Source organism: Zeugodacus cucurbitae, chromosome 4 (genome assembly GCF_028554725.1).
Source record: "Zeugodacus cucurbitae isolate PBARC_wt_2022May chromosome 4, idZeuCucr1.2, whole genome shotgun sequence".
NCBI lineage: Eukaryota > Metazoa > Arthropoda > Insecta > Diptera > Tephritidae > Zeugodacus > Zeugodacus cucurbitae.
Window position 1 is genome coordinate 42,638,655 of NC_071669.1, and position 13,924 is coordinate 42,652,578.

At 33.9% G+C, this 13,924-nt stretch overlaps 1 protein-coding gene across 2 annotated transcripts in view; it reads left to right on the plus strand.

Annotated features, from left to right (window-relative positions):
* LOC105218571 (glutamate receptor 1) overlaps positions 1–13,924 on the plus strand; it is a 112,668-nt gene that overhangs the window by 53,499 nt on the left and 45,245 nt on the right. For both annotated transcript variants that reach the window (XM_054229451.1, XM_054229452.1), the window contains exons 6-7: positions 10,920–11,173; positions 11,844–12,008. In XM_054229451.1, the coding sequence (XP_054085426.1) occupies positions 10,920–11,173; positions 11,844–12,008 (419 nt within the window). The remainder of the gene's footprint in view (positions 1–10,919; positions 11,174–11,843; positions 12,009–13,924) is intronic.

Genomic DNA, 13,924 nt, shown 5'->3' on the forward strand with positions numbered 1-13,924 from the left:
AGTAATTTAGAGGCCATAAAATCAATCGAGTTAATAAATCAAAAAATAAAGTTCTTAAGCGATTTCCAACCAAACAATCTGGCATAAGTGGCAACGCATTTAAAGCACTTATGCGCATTAAATATGTATTATTTCCTTATACCAAAAAGTTAAGGCGAAGAAAGAAATCTTGAAAAGACTTAATTGAAAAATGTGAAAAATCGCTGAACTAACAAAGCATAATAATGCAATATTAGCTTCGTTTATAAATGAAACGCATGAAGTGTTGTGGAAAGCACGGTAAGCTTTCGATTCGCTTCCATAAACACGCACACATGCTTAATAGCAATTTTCAGACTGAAAGCCATTGAAAGCAGCCAACAACGCAACCAACTTTCAACCAATAAACTACACACTGCTGCACATGCTCAACAGCTACACCGACGATTTAACAACACCCGTGTATAAAGGATAAACGTAGTTGTGGGGCGAAAGAGCTGTGGAAAAAGAGCTAAGTGCGATAAAGCAATAATTTTTCACATTATAAAAATGTTGTTGTTCACTCACGTCGTTGCGTTAAAGGCACTCAGCCAGGCATACGCATACACACACATATATAACATATACATATGTGTATGTAAATATGAATATACATTTGTGTGTGCGTGTGCGCGTAAGAGCAACGCCGCAACGGAAAGCATTTATGCACAATTATCTGTGCGCGTGAAAGCTCATTTAAAAATGATTTGCACAACGCTCCGACGGTGGCAATGATGATGACACTCTTTCCGTTCGTGACTGTGTCACAACAGCCCCAATTGACTACTTTCCTGTTAGCATAACTCAGCACCACATACATATGTACATACTCATGCATATATTTACATATGTATTTGCATGCATGCAGTATAAGAATTCCGAGAATTTTGGCTGCCTTCTCTACTTTCAAGTAAGAATTTTTTATTTTTTATTGAATACTAAAAAAACGCCTGCAACTTTTTATCGGCTGTTGATTGTATTGTTATCACGTGCGTTATGTCTGGCAATATTTTATGTTGGCACCCCTTTGGGTGTGAGTTTGTGCACGTATATGTGTGGTATCCATACGATTCCAGCCACAAAAGAGCGTTTATTTTGTTTTTTTTTTTTTATTTAGGAATGTGTGTCAGTAGTGTCTCCAATATTCTGTCCACCCACTCAGTTAGCTTTCTGCCTTCACTTATGTATATTTAATACATATAGCATTTAAATATATGTGTTGATATTTGGGCTGGTTGGCAAGTTTTTGGCGCCAATGATTTTATGCCCGCGTGTTTTCAACCGCGTAGTTGGTGGATTCTTTTGTTGTACAATTATTTATGTCTTTTATGGTTGCAGCCGCCACGTTTGCTGGTTTGCATTGTCTACAACACTTATTGTTATTTTTTGCTCGATGTAGTCGCCTGTGTAGCATGAGTATCAATGCCGGAAATTATTTTTCACACCATCATTTACAATTCATTTAGCGCAATAAATTTTGGTTTACTTCCGTTGTGATATTTTTTGCAGTGGGAGAAATATAATATTTTTTTTTATACTTGAGGTACTTGCTTTAATTTGTTTAGTGCATTACATATGTATGTACATATGTGACCCTCAGGAAAAAAAAAAAAATTTTGACAAACGCAGCTCAAAATCGTATTTTTAACCATCAATTGGGTTGTAGACGTAAAGGAACTTCCGTAGGAAATACATTAGATGTGTCTGGGCCATAAGCTTAAAAGGAAGGATATCTTCTTATTTTCTCCTCAAAGTACTGTCACAACTCTCTCCGATATTGTAGACTTGTAGATTTTTATATTTGAAGTGAAATTTTTTGAAAAAGTTATTTCAGTTAGTCAGTAGTCAGTTCAGTTATTTGAAAATAGTTTTTAAATTTAATTTCATTTTATCAAATTATCGTAGTAATTTCCTTTGATAGTAATATGGGAGCAACTTTTAATTCGGTAGTGTGCGGGCGAGTAGATTAAACGCTTTAATTTTTACTTGAACTATATATTAAAGTATTTAAATTGTATGTATACATACAGATATATAAGTATTGAGCAGAAGGCCATAGTCCAAACAGACAGTAATAAAAGTATTGCAAATACGAAAAAATCACAGACAAAAGTTATGATTACTTTTCATGAACTACTTTCCTTTGTTTACCAACTGATATTTGTTGTACGGGTTGTGTCACTTTTTACATGAAATATGTACTCTCCAATTCTGAATCATGTTTTTGCTTTTTCGTTTCTATTTGTTGTAGGCAAATAGTGCTCTTTTTCTACTTTGACATTGTCAATCATTTCACGATAAAATACAACAGCAAGCACGATTTTATGTATATATATGTATATATATAGAGATGGCATTACAACTGCCTAAGTAATTTCGCCCGAGACTACTACAATTACATACATACACAATATAAAGTATTAGTTTACATAGCGCTCAAACTCTCATCCCAACCACTGTGCTTCATCCAATATTTCGCTTTGACTGCTGTTCAATTTCAATGTAGGACTATCTTGTGTGTATATGCCATCAAAATAAACCACAATAAATTCAACAGCAAATTAAACAATAATAATAAAACCAGAAAGGAGGAGGAGGAGAAACAGTCAAATGAAAGTCAAATAAGGTAGATGAACTTTAGGTATTTACCATTTCATATTTTCTATTAATATCCGCAACCGCGACAGAAATCAAAGATAAAACCCGCTGCCGCGGATGGTATTTTCATTAAATAGGTTTATTAAATATGCACTTGATACTTATAATAGGCTGGAGGTAAAGTTCAGTAAAATTTATTCGGCTGTCTTTTAGAGGGCTGGTCTAACTACGAAATACATATATATACATTTCACTCTAGTTCTCAAACAAATTCTATTATCATCCTTAATACGCACACTATTCTCATAGCATTGCTAACAATTTATTTTTAGATATTCACTAAAATTGAATGAAAACACCAGCCACGTCAAAGTCTTAAATCATATTAAATTAATTAAAACATTAAATTGATGAGAATCTCTACGAGCCATTGTTTATTCGACCATATTGAAAGATTGAAAACATTTTAAACTAAAATCTAATTAAGATTCATAACATCGTGTATTGTCATTTTGCCTCCAGTTAAAAATTAGTATTATTGAAAATTTTATTTACAATTTCTTCAAGACTTAGCAATCTGCAAAATTATTGGCTTTATACTCGTATTACAGTCAACGAAAACAAAGCGAGGCTTCGATGTGTGAAAGCGTAATAGGTTGCCAGAGACAGCAGCTTGTGCAATAATCCCACTTCTGGTTGGAAGTATTAATCACTAGTTATTATGTCATTTATTGCCGTTATGTACATTGTGGCAAATATAGTGTGAGTGTTGAAATTTCATACTGTCATTAGTCCTTTGTCCGTTTTAATTGAATGCGATAAGCCAGCATATACGCCTGTATTTGCGCACGCATACATACATATATCTTTACACTCGCACACATGTGGGTGTTTTTGCTTTTACACAGTCATGCCACTTAATTGGGTCAATATAAGTACTTACATCATCCGGTTGATAGAGTCACAACAGTTACATATAGACGTATGTACATAAACATACATACTAACAAACGTATCCTTTTATTCCGACTATTTAATGGTGTTTACTTACATAAGAGCGTACTTTTTTTACTTCAATATCAACTTTACCTCGTGACAGCAGTTTCGGTGTTTTGCAAGAGTAGCTATGGCACAGTTGTTACATCGGTAGTGGCAAATTACTTGATATTTAGTCGTTAGAGGTTCCTTCGTTGTATTATTTTGTCCAATTCTCAGATGTACAATACTTAGTTAAAGGATCGTATTTTATCTATTTTGAATTGAAAGTTGACATTTATGCTTCATCGCTACACTGAAAATCGTATTGTTTTAACTGGTCTACTAAAATGCAACACAGCAATATCCTTAGAATGTGACCGCTTGGAATCACTCATACTGTTAAGCTATGTGAGGATACAGGTGTAATATGAAATATTTAACGATCCGGTCGCTCGCGTACTGTGAGAACTCCGAAAACGATCAAAGCAGTAAAGCGGGTAATGCAATCAGTGAAAACATAGGCCAAAGTATATAAATTGACCGTCTTGAAACCCATTGTGAGGCCTTTTAATGAATGTTTGCCAACAACTGTGGACTTTCTAGCAAGACTCTGCTCCAGCTTACAAGACAAACATGACTCAATGGACTTTATAACGAACTTCGTCGTGAACTTCGCGTGTAGTAGGAGACCATTCTTCTCATAAAAGCTTTCACTCATTCGTTTCTCATATGAAATATTTGCTCTTTTAAGACTGAAAGCATCTTAAATCGCAGGGCTTTAATATGGTTGACTTTTAGTTGGTAAGTAAGCATCAAAATAGAAAACCATTGAGAAAAAATTACATCGAATGATTATGGCACAGCAGCAGCAATAGATCGAGTAAAGTTCAATGGAGCAGTGAAGTGCAATGGGGAAAACAAATCTGTACAGTCAACATAAATCTCATCAGGCACATCATAGCACAGCAGCAATAACATCGGCTTGCAAGCGCTTGAAGTAATGCTGAATCGAATAGGAGAAATTGTGGCGAGGGCAACAGAATAATTGAAGCAACACCACCAGCACTGGGAGTGCCACGAAACGCATCAACATGAATAACAACATTGACAACAGTTGCAGCCTCAACACTATAAACATCAACACTCAAACAACAACAAAGCAGTAGTTCGAACACTACAACAACAACAACAGATCGAAAAAGTGGAGGTCGCCTAAAGCAATATGTAGCAACAGAGCAGGCATAGACAAACAACAGACCGGCAGCCCTTGTACATACAATCAAATGGGAACTAAAAGAACAACAATAACTGTTGTTGCTGTATATTGAGTAGACAAGCAAAGCCAACCCGAACCAAATAGAGTAATGGGAAAAGAATTGAACAAAACATGGGAGAGTAAGTTTCGACGACAGAGGACAGAGCAAAGCAAATGAAGACAACCGAATGCAGGACGCAAGGTTAAGAAATAGAATTGCACTTGCTATTGGTAGCAGTTAGAGATTGCAGCTTTTAAGTGTTTTGGGAGTAACAACGGGAATAATGGCTTCCATATGTGTATGCCTATGGTTGTATGTGTACAATTGCGATTTGTTGCTAAGTCTGCATGGATGTTGAACAGTAGATATTATTGTTATTGTTACTGCCATTCGCAAAATGGGTTTGAGATGAGTGCCCCAGCGGCTGCCTGGGAACGAACAGCCACATAACCGGAATAAATCGAATAAATCGCTGCTTTGGTTGACCGAAAAGACAGAACTTAAAAAAAAAAAATTAAACGGATTGGTTGGACAGCAAAAATTTTCCATTTGTATTTTACAAGCGTCTGAGGAAGGATAGATTAATAGAAAAATCGAACAAAAAGAAAATAAAAGACTTGATTTTATGAAGATAAAATTGTTACAAACAAGCAAGACAGAAAACGACTGCTTACAGAAGTCAATTACAAAGGAACTATCAAATGAACACACAGAGAGATATACACATCTTGACATCAAAAATATTTAAAATGTTGTGCCATGGATCACTTGAGTACTTTTTATACTTACGAATTACAGAAAATACAGTGAGCGTATTAAAGAGTCAATTGAGTTATAAATATTATGTTTTAATTAGAGCAGGTCGGAAATTTATTGAAAATTGTTTCATCAAAGCTCAATACCAAGTGAATTATTTGTGGCAAACAAATTTCTTAAACTTTTAACATTGAATGGTGAACTCGAAGAATGTTTGAGGTTCATGCAAGGAATGCTTAGTCTGAGCAATAAATTTGTATATATTATATATATATCAGTGATAAGCGAGAAGCATACTTATCTGTCTGTTGAAAATGAAATCCTTAATTATTTAGATGTCTTAGCTTAAATATTATCTTATTATAATGGAAACTGGAAAATGAAATTTATGGATTGCCTGGACTTTTGAAATGATCTATATTACTATTATAAAGAGGAAAGATTTGTATGTATGTTTGTAATGAATAAACCAGGGACCGTAACTCTTATGACTTTTATCAAAAAAATAAGAGTTATTTTTGATTTTTATATATTTAGATCAAAAATAAAAGTTATTTTTTATTTTTATTTTTTTAGATCAAAAAATAAGAATTATTATTGATTTTTATATTTTTAAATCAATAATAAAAATCAATACAAAATTTTTATTTATTTATTTATGCCATATGTATTACAATATGCTGCATCATTCCAATTTTTATATATGAATATGACTTATCCATTATCAAACGTCCAATAAACTCTTACGTAAATATATTCACGGTAGCAATGCTTTAATTAAATCAGTATTCAGAAGAAGCAAATTTAGGCGTAGTGATAAAGAAGAAACTGACAATTAAAATATAGAAAATTATGAAAATAGCATGGATAATGTATCAGCTATAAAACGTAAATAGAGCGAAATAAAAAAAATTCTAAAATTCTTAGCTTACGTAAAACTTAAAAAGTAATGGTTACTACTGCGAGAGGCTTATAAGTTTTGGCTGCCATTCAAGTCAGTGTTAAGAGGTTTTTTCAGAAAGATATTATGTCACAAATTTTGAAATGATTTTTATTATTGATTTAAAAAAAATAAAAATCAAAAATAACTTTTATTTTTGATCTAAATAAATAAAAATCAAAAATAACTTTTATTTTTGATCCAAAAAAATAAAAATCAAAAATAATTTTTATTTTTGATATAAATATATAAAAATCAAAATTTAAAAATCATACAATATTTCGCATATAGTTCACCTAAAAATCATGATGGTGTAATCAAAACTTTTCTACGATGTTCCTTTATGTATGATTTTTTTTATTAAAAATTTTAAAATAACTCTTATTCCCGGTCCCTGGAATAAACTCAAAAACTACTGTGCCGATTTCAAAAATTCTTTCACCATTGGAAAGTTACATTCACCCCGAGTAACATGGGCTATATTTTTTGCTAGAATCTCAACTTTCTGGAAATAGTTCCCAGGTGAGGGTATCAAAAAGACTCCGTGATGGAGAATCTTAATTTGAAACTGAAAATAGTCTTGCAATTCATAATCTTCGCATCGCAATTACGTGTCAAAGAGTCGAGTCGAGCGCGCGCAGCTGCTTGCTGAACAAAATTTCAAAACCTTCCAAGTACGCGCTTGAGAATCGAGTATGGAGCGTGTGCAGCGGCTTGAAGAACAAGATATTAGAAATATACAAGCTCGCACTTGGGCGTCGAACTCTGAGCGTTCCCAACGCCTTCATAATTAGAGAGAAAGACTATAAATTCATGTTCGTATTTTACTCATTTTATTAGTTACTAACTGATGTGAAATCTATATACAAATTGGCAATGCACACATCAACGATCGATTAAACGAACTTTTTGCCATTTCACGCCCGAGAGGCCAGCTAAACTGAGTGACAGTTGAAAGCTTATAAAAAGCAAATTCATCATGAATTTCTTGTGGTGCCAATACTATAACGGTACGTATTATCATTCGATTGCACAGATTTGCACAAATAAATGATAAAAATGCTCATCCATACACTGAGTAAAATTGTACATGTGTGCTCACACTATTTGGCCATGATTCTGACGTCGAGTTTGTCAGTGTTGTATGTCATTTTTTGTATTCCAACAAAATGCCTACATATGTATGCTACATACGCCGACAAACCACATACGTACATATTAAAGCTAGAGAGCGTGAATATGCTGCATGCTAGTGTTACTACAACCTCATACGTTAGCGTTATATTGCCTTCGGTTTTTTGATGACACATTTTTTCTAGTGGTATTTGTTTTTTGTTTGTTTTTGTGCTGCAATTTCCATTTCATTCTAAGCCGCAATTTATGGTTAAGTCCCAAAAGGCTTTTCGTATTTATACGCATTGACAAATACTACAAACGGAACCTCTCACACAGAAATACAATTGTGTGCGTATGACATTTCGCATTCGAATGCGAGGCAATTCGAGCGTCTCACGATCACAAGCTAACTCACAAATTGGAGTCAAACAAGTGCACCCTAAGCTGCCGCCCATATCTAATCGATACAAATCGTTATTTGTGACGTTTTAGGCGGATTTTTTCGTTTTCTTTCATTTCGTATTTCTATCGACTTCGATGTGGTGAGAATTTGTTCGCAAAAATACACGCTGCTTAAATAAAGATATTTTCGATATTAGAAAATTTAACTATATTTATATATTTTACAATAAGTGGATTTTCTGAAGTATTCTGAGTAATGCTGAGGATAATGCGTTAAGTTTATTAAATCTTACTAACTTTTTTTTAGATCGTAACTATAGCTTACACGAAAAACCTACTTTTCTTTCAATTTTGTGCTGTTTCTGTCGAATGCTATACTCACAGTCAACTCTAATCGATTAATTCAGTAGATTTGAAGGCAAAAATTTCAAAAACTCCCACTGGCAAGTCTCGTGCTTGTTATACTTTTTCACACAAATTTTTCTTCTTCCCACCTGCTCATTTGCTTCCCCTTGACTTTTGACTTTGAACTGAGCTCCGATAAATGTATATATGTAATACATGCTTCAGCACATGTGTCAATCAGCGCTTGACTGGAAATCAAATGGGATTTACTCGAATACCTTACCATGCTCCCCCGCTCTGTATCACAAGAACACGAAAGTAAAATTGCAATTTTTATACTTACCAATTCAACTGCAGAACTTAGTGTATGGAATAAACATAAAAACGTGTTATTAATTTCCTCATCAGCTTCAGCTTGTTACGTATACGCAAGGGTGTACGCAGCACATTTATATGCACACGTCTACTCATTTTATTTTATTTTATTTCACTTTATTTTATTTTATTACTTCTTTTTTCGCAAATCCTATTTTATGAAATCTTTTCATACTCTATCATTGATGATTCGTTATATTTTGCTATTGGAGCTCGTGTGTATGTGTGTGTGTATGCTTGCATACCGTGTACACATATGTGATATTTTCTATACTCTATCGTGCTATTGACATTTGTGTGCGTCAAATTTAATGACGTTAGAAATGTGTGAGCACATCGAAAAAGATGATTCGACGAAATATGCTCTGCCAGGGCGGGATTTGTGATAAATATGCGATTGACATTATAATTTTTGGCTTTGACTTTTTATTGCCTTTTCATTTATTTAATTCTATTTTATTTATTTATTCGTTTCCCGACATGACTGCTATGAAATTCAGCAGAATCCAAGATACCTTTATATATATTGTTATAATACAGGCTCAGTTCGAGGCGGATAATACTAAACATTATGTAAAACGCTTTCGTTATTATTTGGTATTTATGTATACTTAAGTACACAAGATCTTCAGATAAAAATTGTTTAGCCACAAAATCTAAAGTATCTATTAATTTAAGCGATTTTTTAGTTGTTCTCTAAAAGTGCTGCATCGTCGTATGTAGTTTCTTGACCTGATTTGCGAAGTTCTGATAGCATATAGCTCTATGTGCGCTCCCTGATCATCTATTGAATTTATGCGTATTTAAAAAGTATCGTTACTAGAAGTCTAAAACCATGTCAGCCTTCTAATTATGCAGTCATTATACTCGCTTTACTACTGATCAGTTTGGTCCTTTGTTCAGCTCAAATATATGATTCCACAAAAATAAACATTATTTTTCGTCTTTTGTATTTAAAATTATTATTGAACAAGTAAGAGAGGGCTAAGTTCGGGTGTAACCGAACATTTTATACTCTCGCAATTTATTTATCTAATTTATGAATTTAGACTTCTATTGCCAATTCAATAGTTCGAATTATGGAGAACTTCGAGTTGGAGCAGTTCGAGTTATGGAAGTTCAACTGTATTATAAAGTGAAGAAGTCAGATGGAATTCAAAATTAAGTTATATAGGAAGCGTGATTGTGGGCCGACTTCGCCCATTTTTCATCCGTATCATAGGGAAGTACAAAAAAAAAAATAACGACTCTAGACAGTTTGATTGATATAGCTTTAGTAGTTTACTAGATATGTACAAAAAACTTAATAGGGGAGGAACCACGCCTACTTTCCCAAAAAACTTACTTCCAAATGTTCCCCCTAGTGCGATCCCTTGTGCAGAATTTTACTTTTATAACTTTATTTATAGCTTAGTTATGACACCGGATTCAACTCCACTTGTCATACTGCTCATTTATATATATATTATGGGCTTATCTAACTCTTTCATTTCTGGGTGATGCAACTTTGTTGCGAGAGTATAAAAATTCACAGTCAGATAAAATTCACATTACTAGAAATAAATAAATTAAAACTCAGCAAAATGTTTGAAGAGAACTACTCAGTAGCATACTCTACAAAACAAAATGTTTCCTTAGGTATGAGCACTGCATTTCACTAATTTTAATATTTCTGAGCACAGCTGGATTGCATTAATCTGTTTATCGATGACATATTAGACGTATTCTTTTAAAAAATAGGGGGCTATTTACTCCTAAACATGTTTTTAATTGCAGTTCTTAAAATATAGTTCATGATATTTCCAAAAAATTAACTTCCATCGGTCTTGAATCGAAATTAATGCAGAAAAAGTTATTATTTTTTCTCACGAAACAAATAATCAGTATTGCGCATAATATTAACGAAGTAATAACATAAAATATAACCAATAAATAACGAATATTGAATTGTGCTCCGCATAAGTTACATTGAACAATTTGCAAACTTAGGTTTTATACTATCTAATATCTTCTCCCAATTAATATTAATTAATCTTACTATAAATTCTCAACTCAGCAGACAGTATTACTATAGACACATACAAATATACCTATACAATTTCAGTACATCAATCATCGCTTCTCTTCTTTTGCAGGACTTTTGCGACTGCAACAGATTTACCAAGGGCTTAAACCCGGCAACGAGTCATTTCAAGTGGAAATGGTAAAGCGTATTGCCAATGTAACAATGGCCATCGACTTCCTGCATACGCTCGAGGATTTGGGACGTTTCACCAACAAATACATTGTGCTTGATTGCCCAACGGAAATGGCCAAACAGATACTCATTCAACATGTGCGCGATATATCGCTCGGAAGAAGGACATATCACTATTTGCTAAGCGGTTTGGTATGAGCAACTTTAACATACCCATACATATGTACCTACCTACATGCAACTGCATGCTTAGACTAAATAGCAAGTAAAAAAAATATATTTTTTCTATGTTACTTTGTGTGCCACATACACTGCCACAAATACGGCTGCGGTGGCATGCTCCTGCATTATAGCCAAGTAAATAAATCGTTTTGCATGACTGCCAAGCCACAAATGAGCAAAGGTGAATGTAAACAAATATGCTGACTAACACAAAATGCACACACAGTGAAAGCAAAAGTTGGCTTCTGTTCATATATTCATGCTATACATGACGTACATACATATGTAGTTTTGCTTGCTTTTATATCTGAGTTTTATTTGTGCGGGCGCCCGCAAAGCGATTTATGTGGCTTTTTCGGTTTGTTCAGCGGTTTCAGTGTTTGAAACCACATTAATAACCAATTATCCATGTTGTACGTGTTGCCATTGAATCTAACGCTACGTGCCAATTTTCACTTAACGCAATGCCAAAAGTCATGCTGATTCGGGAAATACTTGTGGCAACCATTTATCCGATTTGTAGACTACGACGAAAGTCAGACGGTTTTTTGTTTTTGGAATCGGTCTTTTTTCGTTTTTGTTTCAATGACTTTTTGTGCTTTCCCCACTCATATGCCGGCTTTGATTTGATCCATTTCAGGTAATGGACGATCGTTGGGAGAGTGAAATCATCGAATTCGGTGCCATCAATATAACCGGATTTCGTATTGTTGACACTAATCGTCGATTCGTACGTGATTTCTTTGACAGTTGGAAGCGCTTGGATCCGGCTACGTCAATTGGCGCCGGAAGGGAATCAATTTCGGTACGTAAGCAAAAATAAAAAAATACAAAAATGTTTATATCGTAGTATATACATATACAAATCTATATAGAAATATGACATAAAGACAAACTTATACAAGCATGTACTTACAAGTGTAAACGCACGCAAAACAATGCGATTGACTCGTTTAACCACAGGCGTTTCATGTAGTAGTTGTTTGCTAACTGATGTACACAAATATGTATATACACATTCATAGATATTTATATATTTGTAGATTTGTACTCTAGCTTTGAGTCACGTATGCTCACTTAACGAAATATGATTATAATAACAAGGAATTATAAATTGACTAATTACTTCACAACTAGTATGTAACGCGACCGCAACTGGTCCGCCAACTGGAGTTGTCTATACAAAAAAACGAGCAATTTAACGCTAATATACGCCAAAATATGTCATTTTATAAAACTAGATTAAGACAACTAAATAACTGTCTAGTTAAAAATATATTCTGAAGAAGAATTCTGAATTAGATTTTGTGCAGCGACTCCCTGCTTTTATAGAAAAATGTCGTTTGCCGTCTTGACTTGTCAACTTTCAAAGAATTTGATTTAAGCCGGATGTTTTGCTGACTAGTTCGCCTGAGTTACTGGCGGGAGAAGCTATATGCACATATATACAAAAATAATATATGTCCATATATCCGCATGTAAATACGAAACGCCCACAAATACACAACTTCCTGACGGCATACTTGTATTCATAACGCATATCACATGACACAGTCAGCTCAGCCAACCAACCCATTCACATTAACCGTTCGCTATGATTTTCCTACACATGTTTACGCACAAATATACGAGACAAAACAGTGAGTGTCTCTGTGTGTGTGTGGGTGTATAACTTGTACTTTCCTTGTTTGTATTTGCTCTTAACATTTTTGTGTACTTTGTTTATCCTGTCATCGTTGTACTTCTATTATTATTTTGTTATTTGTACGCTTTGGCAGGGTAAATGTGGCGATAATGCCGATATGACACACTGATAGCAGGGTCTGCATCCACCCACACAAACACGTACATATGTGCTGCATGTGCTCTTAACGTCAAAATGTTAAAAAGGGTGTACGTTGTAGACAAAAAGCACAACAAAAATTACAACAACATCAAAATATGAGATGTGTCAAAGTTTCCGTACGTGTTTCGTCTGCCATATTCACTTTTATTTCGCTTGCAGGGAGCTTTATATTTCGATAACATACTTAACGGTATTTAAATCGCATATGATCCGCATATTATTCCCACTCGCATTTCAGAATAACAATAAAAGCGTGTGCGGAAAGCAATTTATTGAAGTGAGGATTTTTTGAATAAACAGGGGTTTTCATATCTCGAATTGAATTGCGTTTACGCGATTTGAATTATATGAAACTCCATACAATTTCTGGTAAATTATTTGATTAAAATTTTCTGAAAACAATGGTTTCACTTTAAATGGTTTCTTCCCATTTTCTTTAAAATTATTGAGATGTTGGTAATATTGATAATTGTGTTTTTAATTGAGCATCATTAAAACATTACTTTTAAAAAGGATTTTGGATGACGGTAAAAGCAAGTTGATAACGATTGTTAAAACTCTAATGATATCAAAACAATATGTTGGACAGACCATGAGTGATATTTGTGTATGCAAAAGTTTAAAATCGACCTGAAAAAATCAACGAGATGATGATTCTAGGCAGTGTTTGGAGCTAATCAATCGTAATAAACTGAAATGTTTCCATCGTTATGGGAGAATATATGAAATATGACTACGAGTAGATTACCCACTAAGAACCGAATCTAAAGCGTGGAGAGATATATTGTGGAAAAATTATTATATGAAAAATTAAAAAAAAAACCCACAACAGCCTCTTGCAAAATAAGAAAGTGTTGTTTCATGGAAGCATAATG